Here is a 25,383-nt window from a genome sequence, read left to right as displayed (position 1 = left end):
TCCAGCAGGAAACTGGAGGGACAGAAGAGAGCAAGGTCAGAGAATTTAATCTCCTGCTTCCCTCCCTGAGGTCACCCCAGCTGGTGGCTGTGACCCTGGATGGAAGGTGATTGTCTCAAGGTGGTCTGCTCTTCGCAACTCTCCTTCCTTCTGGTAACCTCGCCCAGCGTCCCTCTAGGTCGAGGGAAGGGTGGTGTTGGCTTCAGTACTGCTAACTTGGATTCCTGTACCATCCCTCATGGTTCTCTCCTACAAACCTTTGCAAAGAAACCCTCCCCATACTAGCAGAATTTTAGTGCATGCTCTCTGTGTTCTTCTAAGGCCCTCTCAGGGAATAGACAATTCTGTAGGCACTTTCATTGCAAACAGAATCTCAGTGAAGAAATGGTAGCATCAGTCCAAGATACTAATCAACACAGCAATCTTCACTACAGGATGAGAATTGTTTTTCCTTTGCCCCAGGTAGGACATAGGCTGCCTCAGCCTTCCCTGCCTCAGGTGGGGAAGGGGCTGTGTCTGGCCCTGTTCTTTCGCACCTCACCTGTTCCCTGCGGTTTTCATTTCTGCCTAGCCTGAGATGGGGAAAGTGGGGGATAGGACAGTTTTCACTTTGATATGGTTTGGCTCTGTGTCCCCACCCAAATCTCATCTTGAATTGCAATCTCCATGTGTTGAGGGAGGGGCGTGGCGGGAGTAACTGGATCATGGCGGCAGTTCCCCCAGGCTGTTCTCATGATAGTGAGTTCTCACGAGATCTGGTGGTTTTAAAGTGTGGCACCTCCCCTTGGCTTGCTCTCTCTCTCCTGCTGCCACGTAAGACGTGCTTTGCTTCCCCTTTGTCTTCCACCATGATTGCAAGTTTCCTGAGGCCTTCCCAGCCATGCAGAACAGTGAGTCAGTTAAACCTCTTTCCTTTATAAATTACCCAGCCTCAAGTAGTTCTTTATAGCAGCATAAGAACAGACTAATACACACTTGAACTCGTTCTAACTTTGTTTTGCACTCTTACGTTAGATCTAGTTAGACCTGACCCTCTCTCCTAGCCCCATCGGGGACTCCCTGCACCTCCCAAATGCCAGGTGCATGCCCATGACCCACTGGGCAAGGCCTCATCTCAGGCTGGCTCTCCCTCTGCCCTGGTTCTCCAGGAGTGCTGTTCACACTTGACTCACCCCTGGGATGTCTTCGTGCTTCCAGGTTAGCTCCTTAGGCAGAAATTAAGACTCTAGGTGACATCCTGCCAGCAAAGTTCAGATCTGGCTGACAACCCACCTTGTTTGCCTTTGTTGTGCTACCAAAACACATGCAGCTTGACGCTCCTGCAGGTCACCCTGTCCCCAAGTGCCTGGGAACCAACAGGTATGTAAGTGTCTCCTCAAAGTCTCTTGTCAGCCAAATTGAGGCAAGGAGGCAGATACCCTCATCTTCTCTATTGGGGAGGGGCCCATCTCCAAAGAGATCCTTCCAGTGAAGTCATCTTGGTCACCATTTTCTCACTTCCTTTATATTCCCAAAGTGTGTGAGAGAGGTGTAAGAGAAGGAGGAAATCAGCTAGGCATGGTGGCCAATGCCTGTAATCCCAGCACTTTGGGAAGCTGAGGTGGGTGGATTACCTGAGGTCAGGAGTTCAAGACCAGCCTAGTCAACATGGTAAAGCCCCGTCTCTACTAAAAATACAAAAATTAGCTGGGTGTGGTGGTGGGTGCCTGTAATCCCAGCTACTCAGGAGGCTGAGGTGGGAGAATCCCTTGAACCTGGGAGGTGGAGGTTGCAGTGAGCCGAGATCATGTCACTGCACTCCACCCTGGGTGACAGAGTGAGACTCCAAAAAAAAAAAAATAATAATAAGCAGGACGAAATCATCTCTCTTAAATCTACTCTGAAGATTCCTCCAGGAAGGAGGGCAATCTGTCTCACAGACACTTTGATATCTCATTTTTACTTAATCTTGGAGTCTTAGTGGAAACTTCAATTTTAACATACTGTAACAGATTGTTCCATACATTTTTGGTTGCTAGTAAAAACAAAACAATTGAAACTGGCTTCCACAATAACTGGAACTGGTTGGCTCACACAACTGGAAGGATCTAGAGATTGGGTGCTGTTTCTCTGTGACTCCCTTACTCAGATTGGGCAAAATTGAACTTGACAAGGCCAAGTTTTTATTCTGAGCCAATCCCTATTGCCAGGGGAGCAGCATGGGTAGCCAGGGGTAGGTGCCATCCCTGCCCCAATCACTATGGAAGAGTCATGGTCATCCTGATTGATCGGGTTAAACCTCTAGGGACTCATTCCCGGAACTGGTGGTGAGATTGGTGGAGATGGACTCAACCTTATCCAAATCTCCTAGTTATATAACTAGGAAGAACGGTGAGAATGTAGTTTAGGAAGCAACCACAACCACGAACTATGAGGTCATCTTTTTCAAGCATCTCATTTTGTCCTCCCATAAATATGATGATTTTGTGGTTAGCTGAGGTTTTGTTTTGTTTTTTATTTTTTTGAGACAGGATCTCATTCTGTCACCCAGGCTGGAGTGCAATAGCGTAATCACAGCTTACTGCAGCCTCGACCTCCCAAGCCCAACCCATCCTCCTGCCTCAGCCTCACAAGCAGCTGGGACTACAGGGGCGCACCACCATGCCTGGCTAATTTTGAAATCTTTGTAGAGACAGGATCTCTCTATGTTGCCCAGGTTGGTCTCAAACTCCTGGGCTCGAGTGACTCTCTCGCTTCAGCCTCCCAAAGTGCCGGGGTTACAGGCATGAGCCACCATGGCTAGCCTTGTTTTTATATTCATAATATTAATACAAACACACTTGTGCCTATAGAGGAATTCATTTTGCATCAGCCAACTTCTCCATGACGTGCAGGAGGCATCATGCCTACAAACCATGATATTTTGAAGGACCATGAAAATGTTTCAATTTTTTTAATCAAGAGAAATAAATGAACTTACAGGTCTAAAAATGTTTTATGATTATCATTTTAATATAATCATCTTCATAGTAACGTGACTATAAAATGAAATTTTTATTAACTGTTTTATGGAGAGAAAGGCCTACTAAGGCAAAAATAGGGCCCCTGAAAGTCACCATGTAGCTTGGCCTTGTATTCCTTCTTTCCTGGGGCATCCTATCATAGAATTTAAGTATTGACAATAGGAACCCAAAGTCTGAGACAAGATGATCCTTTGAATCCCAAAGTAACTAGCCACTTACTTAAAGAACTCATGTGGATTGTCTCAATGTTGTACCAGAGATATTATGCTTGAAAACAACAGTCCAGGAAGGTCAAGCTTGGCTCCACAAAAGCAGAAGGGGCAAAGTATGGTGATGCATGCCTGTAGTTCCAGCTACTTGGGAGGTTGAGGCAGGAGGATCGCTTGAGGCCAGGAGTTCGAGACCAGCCTGGGCAACATACTGAAATATCATCTCTGAAAAAATAAAGAAAAGAAAAAAAAAGCAGAAGGAAGGAAGGGAATTCTATGGGTAAAAAAAAAAAGCCTAAATTATCTAAAGCATTTTCTTCCAGTAAGAAGCTGATTAACATGAGCATGGTGTGCCAAGGTTTACAAAGTATTTTCATGAATATTAGAAAACTTGATCCTCATGAACAACTTGGTGTAGTACTGAAGAAACAGACTCCATTTACTCCATGAAGAATTAGACTCAGGGAAGGCAAACAGCCTTTTCCACAGTTCCCTACACTGTTACTACCTTGTGGAGGGAGGGGTAAGTTACCAGGACCACTGACTCCAAAGCTTTTGCTTTTTGCTAGTGGCTGTAAGCACTAAACTTGGAAGTACATTTACGTAAATAGTTTATGCAACCAAGCAAAGTAGGCAGTGACTTGGGGGACACCCAGAGCGTAGTAGGAACAGAGGTAGGTCCTTGCAGGTAGCTTTCTTCCCAGGTATACCACCAGACTGTCTGTGGTGCAGCTGGCTGGTTCCCCGCCAGCTTTCTCTCTTGACCTTCGGTGTTTTAGGCAGAGGCTGGCTTTCTGGGGCAGCTGAGGAAATCTGTCCTTATCATCAACAAGCGATGCTTCTTCCTTGCAAGGACGAATTGTTCCTTGATCCAAGCAGCAGGGACACTTCCAGGCTTTCCAGGGGCACTGCTGCTTCCTCAACTTTTTCCTTGCAGTGACAGACAGCCTGAGTGATCCGGGGCCCTTCCCAGGGTCACATTCCAGGAATAGCAATGCGCAAAAGGACCCTGTGATGAGGGACTCCTCTATCCCCTTCCTTCTCCACTTCATGGAAAGGAGGCCCCCAGAAGCCGACAAAATAGACCAGTGGTCATCAAAAGTGGAGCTGCTTATATACAACTATAATTAGTTCACTTACAAAAAAGAAAAAGGGTGGTGGTCTGGCACAGTGGCTCACGCTTGCGATCCTGGCATTTTGGAAGGCCGAGGCGGGAAGATCGCTTAAGGCTAGGAGTTCGAGAGCCGCAACATAGAAAGACTCCCCCCCACCCCCCAAAAAGGTTGGGCTGCCAATACTGACAGCGTGGGCACGCCTAGGAGCTTGTTAGAAATGCAGATTCTCGGGCTAACCTGCTACCTGCTGAACCAGAGTCTGTGAAGATGGAACCTGGCGATCTGCTTAAGAAGCTCGCCAGGTGGTTCTTAGACACTCAAGCTTGCAGCCCGTAACTTTCTCAGTGACGCTGCCTCTCCCACGGAAAGGGGTGAATAATCCTTAGGAAGACAAGAAAACAGGTCTGCAACGTCAATTTCTTCAGGCTGGAAAACCTGACGCAGGCGCAGTGACTATCACGCCAGGCCCAGGCCGCACGGTGCGCATGAGTACTAGAGGCCGCCCGCCGTCCCACCCCCTTCAGGCGTTTGCCCCTTCTCGGCCTCCGCCACCGCGCCCCGCTCCGCGCATGGGCAGCGGCGGTTTTTTTTCCCATGGCGCTCTGGGGCGCGGGAGATTTGTAGGTAATGGCGGGCGTTGGGTCACTGAGGTGTAGCAGAGGATGCGCTGGCGGCTGTGAGTGCGGCGACAAGGGCAAATGCAGCGACTCCTCGCTGTTGGGCAAGAGACTCTCCGAAGACTCGAGCCGCCACCAGCTGCTGCAGAAGTGGGCGAGCATGTGGAGCTCCATGAGCGAAGACGCGTCGGTGGCCGACACGGAAAGGGCGCGGCTAGAGGAGGCGGCGGCTGCGGAGGAGAGGCCGCTGGTGTTCCTGTGCTCCGGCTGCCGGCGGCCGCTGGGCGACTCGCTGAGCTGGGTGGCCAGCCAGGAGGACACCAACTGCATTCTGCTTCGCTGTCAGTTGGGTCGAGCCGGGCAGGGGGGGCGTGGGGACGCCTTCTTCCAGGGGTGCCGCGCGTGGGCGGCCCGGGAGGAGGCGGGGGCTCCTTGGGGCTGCCCAGGGACTTTAAGAGCAAAAAGTCTGAGAGTGTGAGCTGTCGCAGGAAAAGGGGAGGAGGGTCCCCCTCCACTTTGGCTCTCGGGCGGCGGGTTCTTTTCTGGGGTCCCCGATCCCAGAAGAGCAGCGGTTGAGTCAGCATCATCGTGAGCATTACTCAGAAACAAAGGGCAACAAAGAATAACACTTTTAAAGACCCTGAAAAAAGAAAAACAAATGGTCAACTAGACTGTAAGCACTTGAGGTGCAGCCAGTACTATTACTCCCCACAGAAATTAGCGGGCTGTTGGTGTATCAGCGGATGCCTCTACAGTCTCCCAGTGATGGAGCCGTAGAGCTGTCGGAACACAGTGTTACGGGGAAGAAAGGGAAGGAAACTTGCAATAAAAGCACCAACAACCTCATCGAAATTGGCGAGGAAGGAGGGTGTAGCAAAAGAGTTCAGAAGAAGGCAGGAATTAGTTTCTAATCCTGGTTCTAGCAGTTACCTGTGTTGTTCCACTGTTCCCTCATTTTGATATTTTTCCAGTATTTAGGGATAAAGTGGTTCACATATTTTTTCTGAATTGTTGTAAGAATGGCTGTTGTTTTTGGATTGTGGTTTTTCAAGATGAAGTTTTTTCTCTCTTTGAATGCTTTAAATGTTTCGATGGCAGTAATTCACCACCGGCTTATCGACGTTTCTGGAACGTTTTCCTTGGTGTAATACTGGGAATAAAGGAGCACACCAGTGTCCAGTAGTTAACTGAAAGTTGAGATTAACTCTTTGCACCTATTAAAATCAAACCAGGCCGAGCGCGGCGCCTCAGGCCTGTAATCCCAGCACTTTGGGAGGCCGAAGTGGGCGGATCTCGAGATCCGGAGATGGAGACCATCCTGGCCAACATGGTGAAACCCCGTCTCTACTAAAAATACAAAAATTCCAGACCACCCTCGCCAAAACCAAAAATTAGCCGGGCATGGTGGTGTGCGCCCATAATCCCAGCTACTCCGGAGGCTGAGGCAGGAGAATCGCTGGAACCCGGGAGGCGGAGGTTGCAGTGGGGCGAGATTGCGCCACTGCACTGCAGCCTGGCGACAGAGCTAGACTCCGTCTCAAAAAAAAAAAAACAAAAAAACATTTTTTTATCCAGTAGGAAAAGCTCTTTGTTTAAATGAGGTTACCTTGTTTACATCTTTTTAAGGAGTAACATGTTTGGTGTTACATCTTTCATTTTATTTGTACTTTGTTTTGATAGTGTATTTTTTGCCATGTGGGCTCTTTTCATTGTTTTGCTTTACTTATAGAAAGGCTGTTATTTTTGTTATTTAATTTTTATATTAATAGCTTTTAAATTTAAAACATAGTTCTAAAATAGTAAACAGTTTAAAATTTAAAGAACTATACATTTTCTGATTTATCAGATTTAGATACTAGGATTTAACACCTCCCCTCCCCCCCAGTAAAGACAAATAAATGAACTCGGATTCATTTCCATTCCTTCCTTACCCAGTTTGAATTGGTTTAATTATTTTCATTTTGTCAAGGGTTATACATTTACATTCAGTACATTTACATTCTGTTCTGTAGCCATAACAGCTTTACTATGATTTTTTTAAATAGGATTATTTATTTAATAGGTTATTTTTTTAATAGGGTTATAGTGGGTTAACAGCCCTCTGTTGCCCAGGTTGGAGTACAGTGGCGCAATCGTAGCTCACTGTAACCTTGAACGCCTGCTCAAACTATCCTTCCGGCTCAGCTTCCCGAGTGGCTTGGGACTACAGACGCACACTAACACCTGGCTAATTTTTAAATTTTTTGTAGAGACAAGAGTCTTGCTATGTTGCTCAGGCTGATCTCAAACTCCTGGCCCCAAGCAATCCCCTGCTTCGGCCTCCTAAAGTGCTGGGATTACGGATGTGAGTTATAGCACCCGATCCTATAATGTTTATATAAATTTTTTTCCCAACTCCAGTACTCATTAACATAAAAAAGCTTCTTAATAGCGTTTTCATTCCTGAGTTGTTTGATCAATCATTCGTGCTCCCCACGTCCACATCTCCAAGAAAATTTCCAGTTTATGTGCTAGAAAATATTTTCCTTTTTTTTTTTTGTGACAGAGTCTCGCTCTGTTGCCCAGGCTGGAGTGCAGTGGTGCAGTCTCGGCTCACTGCAAGCTCCGCCTCCCGGGTTCACGCCATTCTCCTGCCTCAGCCTCCTGAGTAGCTGGGACTACAGGCGCCCGCCATCATGCCCTGCTAATTTTTTTGTATGTTTAGTAGAGACGGGGTTTCACCGTGTTAGCCAGGATGGCCTCGATCTCCTGACCTCGTGATCCGCCCGCCTCTGCCTCCCAAAGTGCTGGGATTATTTTCCTGTTGTACGTGAATGTTAGCTTGGCTGCAGGTACAGTTCTTGGTCATGCTCTTTGCTTTTGACAGGTGCTGAGCAGCTGGTGCAAAAGCCTTGCGACTAGAGTATGGTCAAAGAGAATAAAGATAAGATTTAGGGAGGAAGGAAGAGACCAGAAACTGCAAGGCGTTGTAGTCTGTTCTAAAGACTAGTAATCTGTTCTAATGAGTACGTTATTATGCTCGCTTAGGCAGGGGAGTAACGTGACCCTGCATTTTCTTTGGAGAAAGCATTGAAGGAGGAACAAGTATGGAAGTGGGGAGGTCAGTGAAGAGCCAGAGTAGTAGTCCAGGTAAGAGGTGGTGCTGGTGGTTTGGGGGCTGGAGTGAGGTTTGTGAGATAGAATTGATGGGATGGATCAGTGGAGTAGATACGGGGGAGCAGGATGAGGAGACAAAGAATCAAGGATGACACCCTGGTTTCTGATTTCAGCAAGCAGGTAGATGGAGTTGGAGTTTACCGAGTTAAGGTAGACTGTAGGAGGCCGTGAAATCAAGAGTCTGTTTTGGCCATTTTAGGTCAGATGTCCATTCTTCATTTCTCTTCACCCTCTACCCTGTCCTTTAGTGTTTCCTAGACCTGGATTCTTTGGGAATGTTTGCTGCTGCCTCTGGAGTCCAGCAGTGACCTCTGTCCAAGTCATTGTTCAAGTAAAAGATGTGTGGCTGGGATCCTGAGGACCCTCTCAATTACTTTTAGAGAAATGGGCCCTGTGTTTGAAATCTGGAGATATATGTGTTGGCTGTTTGCATCTTCCTAGGTTTGGAACCCAATTTCACTATCTGGCAGATAATTCTTTGCAGTCTGTGATTTGAGATTCTAATGGTTCCAAGTTTACTGTGGAATGAATTTTTCCCTCTAATTTTAGCCATTCTATTAATGTTAGTGGTTTTCAGGGAAAGGGAGGAAATAACCTTTTAAAATTTTTCTTAAATTTTTATTTAAAATTTTTTTTGTAGAGATGGAATCTCATTATGTTGTCCAGGTTGACCTCGAACTCCTGGCCCCAAGCCATCCTCTCACCTTGGCCTCCCAAAGGGTTGGGATGACAGGTGTGAGTCACTGCGCCTCGTTGGAAATAACTCTTATTCTGTTATCTTTTCCCAGAAGACCTCAGTACATTTAGTTTTGAACAGCTCTTTTGTGTATTTGACTTTGGGCTTATTTTTTGTCCTCCGAGTTCTAAAAAGTTGGATTAGAAATTCTCTGTCTGCATGTATGTTATAACGAACCACATTAATAAATTATTGTTACTTTCTGTTTCTAGGTGTTTCCTGTAATGTTTCTGTGGATAAGGAACAGAAGCTATCCAAACGTGAAAAGGAAAATGGTTGGTGAGTAAAACTGTATTTATATGAATATGTTAGAGAATTTTTTTTTAATAAAAATCTTTAAAAGGTCATTACTAGTAGTAAGGTTACTTGGGATAAAACTTTTCATGATAGTAAAAAATCAGTCATTCCCATATATCAGTTCTTTTTTTGCTTTTTCTATATCCTGTTTTAGAAAGGAGTATGTTAGTTCTTGAGTGGTTGTGGTCACCTTTAGATATTGAAAAGTTAAAGTTTCTAGATTTCTAAAAGCATATTCTGACAGTCCCTTTTTGGATCTTTGGGCTTGGTGCTGAAGGAAATCGAAAATAAAAATAGAAAAAGAAGGTCGGGCACGGTGGCTCACGCCTGTAATCCCAGCACTTTGGGAGGCCAAGGCAGGCAGATCACCGGGGGTCAGAATTCGAGACCAGCCTGGTCAACATGGCAAAACCTCATCTCCACTAAAAATACAAAAATTAGCCAGGCATGGTGGTGCAGGCCTGCAATCCCAGCTACTCAGGAGGCTGAGACAAGAGAATCACTTTAACCAGGGAGGTGGAGGTTGCAGTGAGCCAAGATCGCCACTGCACTCCAGCCTGGGCAACAGAGCAAGACTCCTTCTCAAAAAAAAAAAAAAAAAAAAAAAAAAGAAAAGGAAATACCTGTATTATAAAATCTCAGTGTTAAAGGGTGCCTTAGGCTAATGTTGCCCACCGTTCTCATGTTATGGCACACATAAAATGCTGCTGTCACACACACAGCCTATTGGGGTAAACAGACAAGGCTGTGGCAAGAGCAAACAACACAGGAGCTCCAGCAATCTGAGGCCCTGTGTGGCCACTTTAAGGGTAGAGGGGACAAATATCTTGCCATACCTGCCACCCATGTGCCATAGTGACGCCTAAGCAAACTGAGTGGGAAGCGCTACCCTATATAATTGTTGCTGCAAATGTAAACTGTATCTTACACTTGCATATGAAATAACTTTAGGTGGTACATGGTTAAACAAAAATTAATTATGTATATATTTTAATGTGTATTAAGAATACTGGCTTTTCATTTTTAGTGACTCTAGAGTATCCTATCAAATAAAGTATATTTCAATTTAAAAAAAATTACTCTGTGCACTTACAACCAAATACCTCCTGATGACCCCACCTCCTAATACCATCACATTAGGAGCTGCCATTTCAACTTCTACATGTGGTAGGGGACAGAAACATTCAATACTTAGTCGCTCCTAAAACCCTTTCAATTTCTTGAGTGATGGGGTGATAAGGGTATCTTTTGTTATCATGTTTGGTCTTAGTCCCCAGTTCTGACCGAAGAGCTTCTAAGATGCTTGGAATCTCTGGAGTGATAATAATGTCGTTTTGAATCCTAATGAGGTGACTGTGGCTGGGGGGGCTCCTATGTAGCTTCAGGATTGGGGGCCAGAAGGACCAAGGTATGATTAGAGGGTTGGAAGTTTCAGCCCTACCCCAACCTCTTCTCCCACCTCCATCGAGGGCAGAGGGGCTAGAGAACATCAGCAATGATTTAATTAATCATGCCTGTGTTATAAAACCTCCAAAAAACCCATGGGTTTTAGAGAACTTCTAGATTGGTGAATATGAGATGCCGGGAGGGTGGTGTACCTAGAAAGGTCTTGGAAGCTCTGTGTCCCACTTCTGTAACCTTTGCCCTATGTATCTCTTCCATAAAAGTAAAAAAAAAAAAAAAAAAAAGTTTCTCCATTTAAGATAAATTAGTAATAGTACAGATAGTTTGTGGATGTGACAGAAATTGTGGTGCTGGCATGCAGGCCATAAAAATTTGGAAAACCCACCTCAGATCATTTCTCACTTTGTAGTTGAAGAAAGTTAGGCCCAGGGAGGCTAGAACTTTGCTAAGGTACAGGGCTAATTAGCAGTAAGAGCTAGGACAATGCTTGTTATCCTTCCTTACTGCCTTCGAAGTGCTCTTTCTTCTCCACTTTCTAGCTCTGGCCATTTTGCACCATCATTTTTGTCCTATTTGTGTACCAGCTACCAACTGTGCTGTTACATACTAAATTTTTAAAATTAAATCAACTCAAAATTTTTATTCAAATTTGTCTTAAAAGGATTATTTTTCCTATCGTAAATATATATTTGCCATAACTAGAAAGTAACTGAAGATAATTACAGTGAAAACAAACGTTATTAGTTCTAGCTGAGATGTTGTTGCCTGGCTGGTTCTCTGCCTGAGGTCTGTTCTCTTACTATTAAAAGATGTGCAACTATGAGACAAGTATCAAAGACAGTCTAGCACCAAACCGAGCCTTTCTTCTTTTTTCTAATCAGGATTGATAGAGAATTCACTGTCTTTGATCTGGAGTTATTAATACTGTTTGTTTGTATCACCTAAACCCATCGATTAGACTGCCTTCAGTTGTCTTGAACTTCACTAGGGTTGTGTGCTCCACACTCCCATATTGCTTTGGGATGCTCGTGAATTTTTTGATAGGCTCATCCTGCAGAATACCTGCCTGAGCCATTCTGCTGATGGTCAGCAAGAGCACTGTGGGCTTTAGAAATATGTTGTGAACGTACCAGTGCTGTTTTCTCTCTTAAGTCTGACTTTGTCCTTTGTTGAGGATCTTACAGTCAGATTATTACTTGTCTAACATTACCTTACGATTGTTGGCACTGCCTTCTCAATATTATTGTTCAGTGAAAAGGGTGAATGCTGGCCAAATTCTTGCCAACTGTGAAAGCAGAAAGATGCTGCCTTAGTAGTAGCTACCATCTCTTCATTGTTCCACAAGATGATTCTAAAAGTGTGAATGGGTTTGGTCCTATTTTTGGTGGTGTTTAGGTTGATTTTGATAACTCGGGATAAAACAGTCTTATTCATGGCTCAGTGGATTTGGGGAGTTCAAGCCTCTGCTTTCTCTGAGTGTCCTTTCTTGGCTGATGACATTAGATAACTAATTTGCAATCTTGGTAATGGTGTGAGGTGGTCTCATAATGGTAATGAGGTTTGATATATAGCATGTAGGTTTGCCTGTTCACTGTGAGTAATTTAGGTGGAATTTACCAACACGCTTTTATATTTCTCATATAAAAACGTATACAAGCTGGCTGGGTATGGTGGCTCCTGCTAGTAATCTCAGCACTTTGGGAGGCCAAGATGGAGGATTGCTTGAGGCTAGGAGTTTGAGACCAGCCTGGGCAACTTAGCAAGACTATTTCTACTATAAAACTAAAGAAAGTACAGAAGCTTATAAAAGCCCATAGACACTTAATATATAATCAGTGGCATACTATCCAGCTAATCACATCATCAGTGAGAATTCATTACTTAATCAGATGGTGATCCATTTTATTCTTTGTTCCACATGTTGCTGTAATAATTAACAGTGTCTCAGTATCTGTAAGTAAACAATGATGTAGTCTGTAATCTGTGAGTCTTGGGTAGCTCCCTTTTGCTTGATAGCAGGAATGGATATTTAGTGATTACAAGTGTTTCACGTACTGAGTAGGAGTTATAATACTTTTGCAATAAAAATCCTTTGTGGTGTATGTTTTACTACTGTGATCACTACTAGATTTAAATCTCCAGTTATCATTTTGCTATGTGTTGGAATGGTAATTTTAGTATATTTATAGAATGGTAAATTTGGATGGGTCCGTTCAACAAGGTGTTTGGGAGACACTGGATTCTAAGCCAGGTTTTAAGGAGACATGAATAGGCTTTGGGTGAGGGTATATTCAAGTGTGTGGAACCTGAGTTGAGAGGTAACTAGAATGAAGGAACAATTACATGGGTTGTCATCTAACTTTAGAGAGTTTTCTTTTTATTAAGCCAAACAGTATTACCTTCCACTAGAGCAGAGTTTGGTAAACTGTGGCCGATGGGGCAGGCACCCATTTGTGAATACGAGTTTATTGGAACACAGGTTATTCAGTTAGTATTGTCTATAGGTGCTTCCGTTTTACAATGGCAGAGGTGAGTAGTGACAGACACCATATAGCTGGCGAGCCTAAAATATTTATTCTCCACTTTGTTACATTAGTACCAGATTGAGGAATTTATATTCTAGAAAAACACCACCTCAATATCCTCTCTTGTCACTTTTTTGTATGTCCCTTGTCATCTGACACTTAAGGCATCGTGGCCTGGAGATGACTGTCTTTACATTTTTATTGTAAATATTTTTCTATCATTTTTTCCTATCCTTTATGTATGACCTAGTGTGGTGAGAATAGCATACTTTAGAAACTGAAGTGTTTATGGATTTTAACAGTGAGATTTTTATTATAAAGAGTTGCTGCTTCATTTTCTAAAGCAAGACATTTCTTTATTGCAGCATCCTTGAGACTTTGTGCTGCACGGGGTGCTCACTCAATCTTGGCTACGTGTACAGATGCACACCCAAGAATCTTGATTACAAGAGAGACTTGTTTTGCCTCAGTGTTGAAGCCATTGAAAGGTAAGTTTGATATATAAATGTTTACCTCACAACTGGTGTTTCAGAAAGTTAAGTCTGCAGAGAAATTGGCATGGAAGTGTCAGAACTAAATACTGTTTGGTTAAATATATTTTCAAGTAATGATTTCTAACAAGCCAGTAATTTTTTATTTTTATTTTATTTTTTTGCTTTAACCTACTTCTTTCTTTGGTATTGGAAAAGTCAGACACTCTAAATTGTAGGAGAAAACACTATGAGAAATTTTTTTGGAATAAAAGTATATTCAGTTGTTTTTAAAAATTGAACATAGTTCAGTAGGAAATTGCCCCCCGCCCCCAGCTTTTTATTTTTATGTATTTTAAAACTTATTTTTTTAAGATACGGGGTCTCACTCTGTCGCCCAGGCTGGAGTGCAGTGCTGTGGTCATAGCTTTCTGCATCCTTGAACTCCTGGGCTCCAGCGATCCTCCTGCCTCAGCCTCCCAAGTAGCTAAGACTACAGGCATATTGCCCGGGGTCTTGTGTTGCCCAGGCTGGTTTCAAACTCCTAGCCTCAGATGATCCTTCTGTCTCAGCCTCCTGAATAGCTGGGAACAAGTGCACACCACCACACCCAGCTCGTATTTTAATGTTGTACCGTACTTCAGTTATGTTTTAGGGTCCTCTGAAAAGCAAATTGTGTCAGAAGATAAAGAGCTTTTTAATCTTGAAAGCAGAGTTGAAATAGAAAAGTCTCTAACACAGGTAATTTTATTCTGTACATTTTATATCTTTGTATGAACAATTTGTCAGTGAATAAGTGCTCCCCCACAAACGATAATTCTCATAATGTCATCTGTTTTGATCGCAGGAAGAGTGTGCTTATTTCATTTCAGTTGTTAGTAAAGTTGATTTTTGGGGAACTCGAAGCTAAAGCTTAATCAACAAAATAAGGAAGACATTTCATGTCAAAATCAAAACTATATATTCGAATACTGCAAAGCTAGAAATACATCTTTGATTCAAATCAATATTTCGTTTGATTCAATTCTTGTGGTATAAATAGCCTTGTTGTTGGATGTTAACATTTTCTCATTGCCAGATAGGTGAGATGGTGATGACTGTATAAAAGAGATGTAGATTATAGGTTGAGAACTACTGTTGATAGAATTATGCTTTATTTTAAAAAATTTATGCCTCTAAATAGTTTTGTTAAACACTATCTACCATGTAATGTATGACATATCCAAAATTGCATTAAGTGTATATCTTAATTATATTTAACCATGTATAATTTTTAATTATATGTGTGTTTCTTTATTTTTTTATTTTTTCAATTCAATAGATGGAAGATGTCTTGAAAGCATTACAAATACAGCTGTGGGAGGCCGAATCCAAATTGTCCTCTGCCACTTGTAAAAGCTGAACTCTAGGCTGTGTCCTCCATTCTGCCCCCGCCCTTCCTCCCCTTATTTGTTAAATGAAGCAACATAGTGAGACGTCGTCTCTACAAAAAAAAAAAAAAAAAAAATTCGCCAGGCATGCGAAACGCTGAGGTGGGAGGATCAGATGAGCTTGGGAGGTCGAGGCTGCAGTGAGCCTTGATCATGCCACTACTGCGTTCTAGCCTGGGCGACAGAGTGAGACCTTGTTTCAAAAAAAAAAAAAAAAAAAAACCAAAATTGTAGAATTACTCTTATAGCTATATTTTATGGTAAAGAAGTGATTGTTTCTCAAAATCCCATTTTAAAGCCATTTTATGGTACTTGTTGGAATTGGGACTTAGGAGTTTTGATTTTGATAAGAAACTGGGATGATTTTCTGAACTTTTTTTCCTCTGTATCACATTTATTTACTATTTTTAAAAACTTTATTTGACCTTTAACACTTGGGACGATATTTATTATAAATGATAAGAAAAATCTTAGAGGTTTGTCTACCCACAGTGTCATGGAATCTTCTCTGATAACTAATGCATAAAGTTCCCTGGAGAAATTGGTCAGAATGATCTGTCAGAACCATTTGAAAACTTGCTCAAGAGCAGTTGCATATATATAGTAGGGTTTTACTTTTTCCTGTTTATGTACTACTATGTGCTTAAAAAACCTGGAGGAATACTTACCAAAGAGGAATAACCATCTCTGAGAGTGGGATTCTGGGGGAATTTTTGTTTTTTCTGTTTTCTATAATGTGAAACTTTTGTAGTATGTATTTTTATAATTGAAGAGAATAAAGACTAAAACAAAGTGCTTTAAGATTGATTTTTACAAACTGAATTGTATTTAACTGAGATCGGAAATCCTGGTGCTGTGAAATCCACACATTACTGAGCATGGCAGTGTGGAAGGCCTGCTCAGGAATATAAAGGTAACCCCAAATTTCCCCAGACCCCTTTGTTTCTGGGTGCGAGTGAGGTCACGGAACAGTACTCAGTGGTATGAGTAACTCACTCAGCGTCTGCTCAGAAGTTCCCTGATTATTTGTGAGAATACTAAAGTTCTCAGAGTAAAAGGTCCTAAGTCGCATTGACTGGATCATGCAGGATTCTTGTGTTCTTTTTGAGAGATTGTCGACAACCTCAGTTAATGTTGAGTGAGTCCTCTAGGTGTTCTCTCTCGCAGACTCCTCTCTCACTAACAGACTATGGTGCTGTGGAAGCAAATGTCAACACCCGCTGGCAACAAGGCAACATCCAGCTGCAGTAAGCTTGATGTAGTCCCAGGTGTCTGTCCTCTTAGGTGCTTTGGTGGCACCTTGTGTGAAAATGCATTCCAAACAGATGAGAGAGTATTTTAGCCACAAGCCTCAGCTAACTCTCTGGTTGTGCAGGTTACAGAGTACTCCAGCAAGCATTTTCAGATTCCATTCCAAAGCCATAGGCAATTTGGCTCCCCGATTCGTTATACCCTGTTCATACTAGGGAAGGAAGGGGCTGTACAATATTTGTAGCCAGTTCACTCATCTTGAAAACTCATTTCACCAATGAAAAGTAATTTCTAATATCCTGGTGCTAATTAAGATTCTGTTACAGATCAGAAGATAAATGTAGCTCATGCCTTAGTGGCTGCCTCTAGAGTGGGCCTTTGATTACCTTTCCATCCCTGCACGTGTGTTCCTGTTAGGGTTCTTCACATGAAGTTAGCGAGGCTCCCCTGGGCTGCAGACAGAAGCCAGCACACATTTGTATTACATGGTCTCCACTGAAGCATCTAAAAGTCAATCCAGGAAACACTGTGTTTCATAAGACAGTCTTCATCTTTGGCCTCAACCTGTGGCATCCCTGAAGGGGTGGCCTTGCCATCACAGTGAGAGGGACTTCCAAGGCTGGGGTCCAGGTGGGAGTGCTGCATCCTGTCTGTGCTGCACGGTGACACTGGCAGGAGAGGAGACTTCCCCTGTTGTGGGCCACCCTGTCCTGGGCCACCTGTTTCTCTGAAGCCTGGTGGTATGGCTTTTCTGGCTTTCTGTGAGATCTCATCAGAACGTGTGTGTGTCTGTGTTTAACTTGTCCCATATATCCACCTGCTAAAACCTACTACTTGAGGCAACAAGTTTTTGTTTCTTATCATTGGAAAACCCAGTGTGTGGTCATTTCTGGTAAATGAGCCCCGGCGAAGCACTGCCTGTGAGCAGGAGTAAGGGTCCAGAAGCAGGAGACGCATGTCCCAGCCCAAACCACATGGGACCCAGCAGAGGCTTCAGACATCTTCCCAGAAGTTATTCGTTCGGCCATTCTCATAAAGGGCACTCCCTAGTTCTTTAGGGAGCAGATATGGAAACTGATTGCAGAACCTGGTATGCGGCCTTTAAAGATTGTTGTAACTGGGTGTTTGTAGAACATTGTGCATGGTTTTCATCCCGGAGTGTCGGTGCTGTCCTCGGCAAGTTCTCCAGTCATGCTCATACATTTCCAAGCTAAAGAGTCCACTGGAGGCATCATTCTGTGTAGCATCGATGCCTGAATGGCATGTGTCCTACCCGGATGATTCTAGTCAAGCATGGGACACGCTCAAGACCAGGAGAGGGACCCCTTGCAGAATCAGATCTAGGTTTTCAGTAGGAACTTCTTGAACCAAGGAGCCATGAGCAAAGCTTCCCCCAGCTTGTTTTTGAAGGAGGGTCTTGGGGGTAGCAACCAGAAATCCAGGGTCAAAGTCCCAGTTTAACTGCTTTATTAGCCATGTGATCAGGGATAAATCATGTAATCATCTGTTTTTGCATCCGTATAATGCAAGTATAATAACCTGTCTTCCCTGCGTCAAGGATGATCAAATTAGATAATGCATATGACACTACTTTGAAAGCAGTAAAACATCATAAAAATAAAGGCTAAAGATTTAGCCTTATTTAAATAAAGTCAATCTGATTCAGTCTTGTAGACAATCTATTTGTAAGATTCTAATGACATAATCTGAAATGCTATATATTTTTCTAAACTATATAACATTTATTGGCTTTATTTTTTTCCCAGTTGTAAACATTCCACAAAATTTGAAAAATAGAAAAAAGCACAAAGAAGAAAATAAAGCACATAATCTTACAATTAATAATTACTCACATTTTGGGGTATACCCTTCTAGTCATTTTTATATGCAAATTTGGGATCATACTGGTCACACTATTTTCACTTAAAATATTTCCTAAAAATATTTCTATGTAATCGAATATTATTTTATAACCTGAGTTTTAATGATCACCTAGGATGAGAACCATATTTAAAAGCTTGTTTAAATGTGATTATACAGTATGAAATTCACACTTTTTAGTGGTTTATTTAACAACCGAGTTTACTAACCAAATAAAAGGGCATGAAAGAAATCTTAGACCACTCACCTCTTTGTCTAGCTCCAGTGGTGTGCAGGGGAGAGCCAATTATTGAATTTTCAGGAATTTTGTCAGCTGGTCATTAAACTGTTGGTAGCTTGAAATTGGCCATGATGGGGATATTTACACCTGAGAAATCAGAAAGTGCTAAAAAAAAAAAATGAAGGCTTCCCCCACCCCTGCTGGGTTTGCAGCATATTGCTGTGTATTCCTTTTATACTGTTTGACTTAAAGTTGAAAAGAGAAAGTGACTTCTCTTTTCAACACCCGAAAGAACAAGTCCTAACATCTTTTCGTTTAGTACGTCTAAAATGAAACTCATTTTTTTTAAAGTTAGCCATGTCTGGAAATATGATTTTATTTATTTTGAGACAAAGTCTCACTCCGTTATCTAGGCTGGAGTGCAGTGGCACAATCTGGGCTCACTGCAACCTCTGCCTCCTGGGTTCAAGCGGTTCTTGGGCCTCAGCCTCCCAAGTAGCTGGGACTACATTTTTTTTAAAGTTAGCCATGTCTGGAAATATGATTTTATTTATTTTGAGACAAAGTCTCACTCCGTTATCTAGGCTGGAGTGCAGTGGCACAATCTGGGCTCACTGCAACCTCTGCCTCCTGGGTTCAAGCGGTTCTTGGGCCTCAGCCTCCCAAGTAGCTGGGACTACAGGCGTGTGCCACCACGCCAGGCTAATTCTTGTATTTTTATAATAGTAGAGACAGGGTTTCACCATGTTGGCCAGCCAGGCTGGTCTCAAACTCCGGGCCTCAAGTGACCTGCCCGCCTCAGCCTGCCAAAGTGCTGGGATTACAGGCGTGAGCCACTGTGCCCAGTCTCATTCTAAGACTTTAGGGATTACAGCCACATTCTCCACCTCTCCTGGAGAAAACCCAAAATACCTGAAACAAATTACTTCAAATTTTATATAAGTAGTTGATGTTATGTACATCTATTTTGCTCTCCCCAGATAGGATAAATAACTGGGCAGTTGCTTGCCAGTGAACACCCAGAGACAGTTTGTTGGCAATCACTTTTGAACTAAGGGAGAATAACTTATTTTTTGATCTAATCTGACATATTTCGGGTATTGATCATTAATTTTTTTAGTGAGAGCTGAGTTCTATCTGTAGGCTAATTCATTATTTAGGCAGCTAATCATGAGGGCACGAGTGCAGTCATGGCCAGTCTATAGAGTTGTAGTTTCTTTGGGATAGTCATACCTGTTTAAATCCCAGTGATAAGCTCGAAGGTAGAGAAGGGAGGGGAGGATGGGATGAAGAATGGATGTGCTGGGGCCCAGAGTTTTATTGGCCTAAATATGATTTCAAATAGAACTGGCCTCATTTCATTCAAGTTGGCTCTGCCGACCTCTGCTAATTAGCTTAAAATTAAATGAACTCTATAACTGTTTTTTTCCCTGAACAATTACCACCATGGTTTTTAGTTCTTCTCTATCTAATTTTAAGGCAGAGATGGACAAGGTGATCCTTCAAGGGCTCTTCAACCTTCTAATTCACGTAACCCTGAAAGGAAATGAGAAATGTTGAAAGGGGGGAAGTGAGACCGTGAACCAACTGTGTGGATCTGAGAAAATGAGATAATTTAGGTCTCTCCAGGATGTCGTCACTTTCATGTTTCTCTCCGTTAACCGTTGTCCACCCTTACTAGGAGCTGCGGGGCTTGTCATTTTGGGGGCTTCTTGAGAACAGTAGAAATTTTGAGAAAGTAAAACGTGTTTGATTGCATAACATTTTCCAAACCAAAAAGAAGAGCATGTAGCCATTTTGAGGAGAAACCTTAGGAAGCCTTCCAAGGGTTTTTCCCAAAACAGGACAGCTGCTTTTTGACTGTCACAACTGCTTCCCTAGGGATGGCTTTTCTTTTCTAAGATAGCACTTAACAATCATTTAGGAGGTGCCGAGCACTGTGCTTGGGGCTCCATGTATGTTACTACCTCATTCTCACAGAACCCTCTTCTGTAGGAAGCATCATACCCATTTTACACATGCAGAAACTGAGGCTCAGAGACTTTGAATTGCCTGAAGACCCACTTGGCTAATAAGCAGACCTAGTGCCTTCCTTCTGTGCATGGCTGTCTTCTTCCCTCACTCTGAGCTTGTTTTTTAGCAGTAAAACACATAAAGGGACATTGCGTCAGTTAATGTAGTATTAGCAATCTTAGCGTCTAGAAGGGTTTAGAAATCCTGAGCTGCTCTCTTTTTCTTCTGTAGAACACAGTGAACTCAGCATGAGTTCCTTTCCCTGCAGTTGTCCCTCCTTTGAGATTCTCTGGCTACCAGATCCCCTAGCCCCTCTTCTGCCCACAGGTGCCGTCTGGCCTCTCTTTCAAGCTCTCACCTCTTCATGTGTCTTCTTGGCTGTGTCGTGTGCCACCTCCTTTGAGTCATTTATTTTACTTTATTGCGGTTATCATTGTTGGGCATTATATTTTACATTTGTTTGTTGGTTTAATGTCTGTCCTGCCATTGGAGTGTTAGCTCCACGAGGGCAGGGATTTTATCCGTCTCATGGCCTGGGCTAAAAAGAATGCAGCCCTGTAATACATGCTCATTCCATCTTCAATGGAACAAATGAATGTTGCTGCATCGACCATCTGTTTACTCACAGCTTCATTCTCTAACCACTCTATTGATTCTTTATCTTGACCCGCAAGCATACCTAGGTCTCATCTTGGTGACAAAGAGCCCTCCCGTAGCCCAGGCACCTCGCTGAACTGCTCTCTTATTTTTAACCGCACTGACTTTGCCCACTCAACACTTCAACTCTGGGCTTTTGGTCGTCGCTCCAGGCATTTTGCTGAAACCACTCTCTTGAAGGCTGCCAGTGAGTTCCTACAAAGTGTTACTGGCTGTCTGAAATCGCTAAAATTTCCAACAATTTAAAATTGTCCTCCCCTTTAACATTTTCTTCTTGATTGCCCGCATTTCTGAGTGAGGCATAATGACGTATGCAGGGGCTGGATGCCATGGGGCCTGGGGTTTGTGGTAAAATGTTGGTAAAGTAACCACACAGCAAAAGGGATAGTATGGCCCTCATCTTAATCTCTGCTGATTATTTATGAATGGGCATGGGTGGGGGTTCATTATATCTGCACTTTTGAGTGTGTGTGGTTTATCTTAGATCGTCTCATTCTGTCGCCCAGGCTGGAGTGCAGTGGTGCCATCTCGGCTCACTGCAACCTTCGCCTCTGGGTTCAAGTGATTCTCCTGTCTCAGCCTCCCAAGTAGCTGGGATTACAAGCATATGCCACCACGCCCGGCTAATTTTTGTATTTTTAGTAGGGATGGGGTTTCCCCATGTTGGCCAGGCTGGTCTCGAACTTATGACCTCAGGTGATCCTCCCACCTTGGCCTCCCAAAGTGCTGGGATTACAGGCATGAGCCACCGCACCTGGCCTGTGTATTGTTTGACAATTTTTATGAAACCAAAAACAAACAAGTTTGCTTTCATCCTTGGGCATGGATGGCGTCCAACTTGCCTGGTGGCCTCCTGCCTCCTTGCTGCTGCTTTGCCGGAGTTCATCTTCCTCCTGCTTCTCCCGGGCTCTGCCTTTGCCCTCATTTCTCTCTCTGCAGTCTCTCTTGGATACTTCTGTCCTGCCAGGATTTCAGTGATCATTCCTGTGTCTCTAATTCCCACAGCCCTCAATTGTCTCCCCGGGTCCCTGGTCCTGAGTTTCTAATGATCTGCAGACATCCCCTGAATATGCCCTGTGTACTCTCTGTGTCTCACACCTGACCCTTTTCTATATATACAGTTCTTGCTTGTCCTTCAAGATCTTGCTTGAGTGCCACTTCCTCCAGGAAGCCCTTGCTGATTTCTCAGCCAGATGTCATTTCTCCCACTTCATTATTTTTAAATGACTTCAGCATGGTCTGACCTTATTACTTAGATTTTGTATTCTAGTTTTGTGGGAACTGTTCCTGGAATACTAGGGTTGTGTTTTCCAGAGATCCAACATCTTGTGGGACCTTGTACACTGGAGGCAATTCGTACTTTGTAGACCAGTTATGATGGTAAATGGAAAAATCTGAAAAAAAAATAAGCTGAGAAAAATGGTTCCGCCAAAGTATTCAAAAATTGCTTTTCATATTTCAGAATTGACATATAAGAGTAAAAAGAAAGTAACCCAAACTGCAGTGGTGCTGTGGGGCTAGCATAAAATGTTAATCAGGTAAATAGGAACTCAAGGGAAATTTACCAAATTGAGCTCATTTACATGTGTAATTACCCATCTGTGATCATTCTACTGTTGTATTTATTGTGTCTTTCTCCTCCCACACTGGGTTAAAAATACTTTGTATTAAAGATTTTCTTCATAACCAAATACAATGAATTCTTGGGATTGGGGGTGGGGTGGGGTGTGAATGCCACTCTGACACTGGAAACAAGATGCCGGAGTGGGCCTCAGTGTGCGCTGTCTGGGTGCGAGGGAGAATCCCAGCAGATACACATTAACGCCACCTTCAGACATGCACATCCCAAGAGGAGACTTGGAGGCAATGGCATTGAAAACCACCTGCTGCTTTCAGTGATCAAGAAAGAAACCTGTGGCTTTCATGAATGCGGAATCCATAAGACACAGTCAGATGCTGGCCTGGAATGGTTGCTTCCTGCAGTAGGAAGGTCCAGAGTAGGCTAGGAAGGTGTCAGGGAGTGGGCTGTCTCCTCACAGGACACTCTTTCTTAGGGGGAAATGATGACCTCGAGCTGAGGTAAGGAGGCCCTTGAGCTTGAAGATGTGAAAGAAAAGTGGCTCCCCAGCCTTCTCAGTGCTTGGGTGTGGGAAAGAATTGTAACCCCTGGGAGGCCAAGGTGAGGCAGAGAATGCCCTCTAGAGGCCTGCGGTCCTGGAGTGAGGAGGCCCTGATAGAGGAGACCTGGCCAACCCTTCCCTCGAGCCCCTGGCCACTTTCAGGGTGGGCATTGCCTGAGGCTTGTCAGAAATGCAGACCCTGGCTGGGCACGGTGGCTCCCACCTGAAATCCTGGCACTTTGGGAGGCCGAGGCAGGAGGATTGTTTGAGTCTAGGAGTTCGAGACCAGCCTGGGCGACATAGCAAGACCAGCAAGACTCTACGAAAAAATAAAAAAGTTAGCAGGTGTGGTAGCGTGCACTTGCAGTCCCAGCTACCCTGGAGGCTGAAGTGAGGACTGCTTGAGCCTGGGAGGTCGAGGCTGCAGTGAGCCGTTATCTCGCCACTGCACTCCGTCCTGGGCAACAGGCCTATCTCTAAGTAAGTAAGTAAGTAAATAAATAAAATGCAGACCCTCACGCCTCATCCAGGCCTGCTGAACCAAACCTGTGCTGCTGCAACAAGATGCTATGTGGTCCCCAGGCACGTTCAAGTGTGACATGAGCTGGCTTAGGGGACAGTTCTTCCCAGCTTTCTTGAATAAAATGGTTCTTTTATATGTTGGTGCGTTTTGGTGTGATTACTACTTTTGCTGAGTACCGTAGTCATTTTTTCAGTGTCACTGTTTGACACGCTGTAAAGTAGGTTAGTATCACTCTCAGGCTGTGAGTCGGACGTTTTTGTTTTGTTTCCCCAATCAGGCCACAAGGGGCCGCATTTCACCATGTAAACATTCATCGTGTCCAGCCTGTTCACAACCACAGTGGGAAGCTCAGTAGCTGCAGGAGGCCCTGTCCAACAGGAAGGTTGCCTCATTGCAACCTGACTTTATCCCTTCACTCTTGTAACCAAGATTCTTAATTAAAATAAAATAATAGTCAAGGACCCCCCGTCCCCGATGCATCCCCCATCAGACTGCTAACAGCTTTTTCGGTATTCGTCCCTAAAATTGCTTACATCTACACTCGCACAGGATTTTCCCCAAGGCACTAGCATTCTACACTGGAAGTTAAATATGTTTTCTCTTTCAGTTGTTTTCTGTTTTCATGACTCAGATTTGTTACTAAATCCCCTCCCCCAATGCTTTCTGAGTCCTTAATGCTGTGTTTGCCAGCTCGGTTTGGAGTTGCCAGCTGAGAGGTGGCAGTCTTCCGGAATAAGTACATTTCTGATCACCTTGCTAATGTGTCTGACTCACACGAGACTTGGCAGGAACCCTCCATCTGTATTAATGCTATAGATTCCTTTGGAAAGATTAAGGAACAGTGCTATCTTGTTATGGGTCAAGACATCCAAAGCACGTTATTTAGATGACAACATTGTCCAAAGCTTTAAAGTGAACTCAGGCAACTACATTTTATGCCAGACTTCCATTTGCTGAAACAGATTAAAAAAAAATACTCATGCATTAAACTGATTATACTCCACAGAATGTAGCAGAGGCAAAGTGGTAGTTCTGTGAGATTCCAGCACACTGGGAGTCCTGGAGCCTTGGGGTCTGTGTCCTACTGAGCCTCTAACAACTGGAGCAATTTCACATCCCTGGCGTCCATCTCCCAGGCTAGGTTTCCTCATCTGTAGAAAGAAGGGGTTGGATTAGGATGCTCCGTAGGTTTCCTTTTAAAAGTAATCTAAAAAAGCAATCAGAAATGTTTTGTTATTTTAATTATTGATTTGAAATGGAAACCTTGATTAATAGCTGATAGAGGCTCATCTAAAGCATCTGTAATCTGATGGACATTGACAATATTCTGCCCATTAGAGAACCAAGACCACAAAAGAAGCTTAGAATAGAAGAGCCGCCCACATTTGCTGCTGCTGTGTAATGAACAGTTGTAGGTGGCACCAGGTGCATGTCTTAAAGAAATTCTTGAATCAGCTCATGAAATTCTGAACTGGATTAAAACACGGGCATGTGAACATTTTATTTAACAGCATCTCTGGCTGCCAACATTTCATCAAGAATCTTCATTATTAAAGTGCACTGGTTATTTCTTTTGCCATCATTTGAGTTACTCTCTGTGAAGAAGACAGATGTCTTGCTATAGTCATTTCACTTGCTCAAGTTCCCCTGTCCTCTCTCCTCAATCGCTATGTCCCCCTTAGCGAAGCCTTAACCAATCAAAACTTAAGTGAGTCAGCTTTGGATGTCAGCCATAGAGCAGGCGAGCCAAGTCCCGT

General features: G+C 43.4%; 1 protein-coding gene across 3 annotated transcripts in view; it reads left to right on the top strand.

Moving 5' to 3' along the window:
• The first annotated feature begins 2,923 nt into the window (after positions 1 to 2,923).
• Positions 2,924 to 25,383, top strand: part of MIS18A (MIS18 kinetochore protein A) — a 186,775-nt gene continuing 164,315 nt past the window's right edge. For 2 of the 3 annotated variants that reach the window (XR_010125265.1, XM_054468494.2), the window contains exons 1-3: positions 2,924 to 5,284; positions 9,048 to 9,114; positions 13,427 to 13,549. Coding sequence is in view for 2 of the 3 variants with exons in the window: in XM_054468494.2 (XP_054324469.1) it covers positions 4,954 to 5,284; positions 9,048 to 9,114; positions 13,427 to 13,549 (521 nt within the window). In the remaining variant the exon portion in view is untranslated. Of the gene's footprint in view, positions 5,285 to 9,047; positions 9,115 to 13,426; positions 13,550 to 14,175; positions 14,273 to 14,852; positions 15,190 to 25,383 lie in introns of those variants that run through there. The other variant, XM_054468495.2, reaches the window with a different exon arrangement.

Source organism: Pongo pygmaeus, chromosome 22 (assembly GCF_028885625.2).
Source record: "Pongo pygmaeus isolate AG05252 chromosome 22, NHGRI_mPonPyg2-v2.0_pri, whole genome shotgun sequence".
Taxonomy (NCBI): Eukaryota; Metazoa; Chordata; class Mammalia; order Primates; family Hominidae; genus Pongo; species Pongo pygmaeus.
This window is presented reverse-complemented; position numbering and strand designations above follow the sequence as displayed.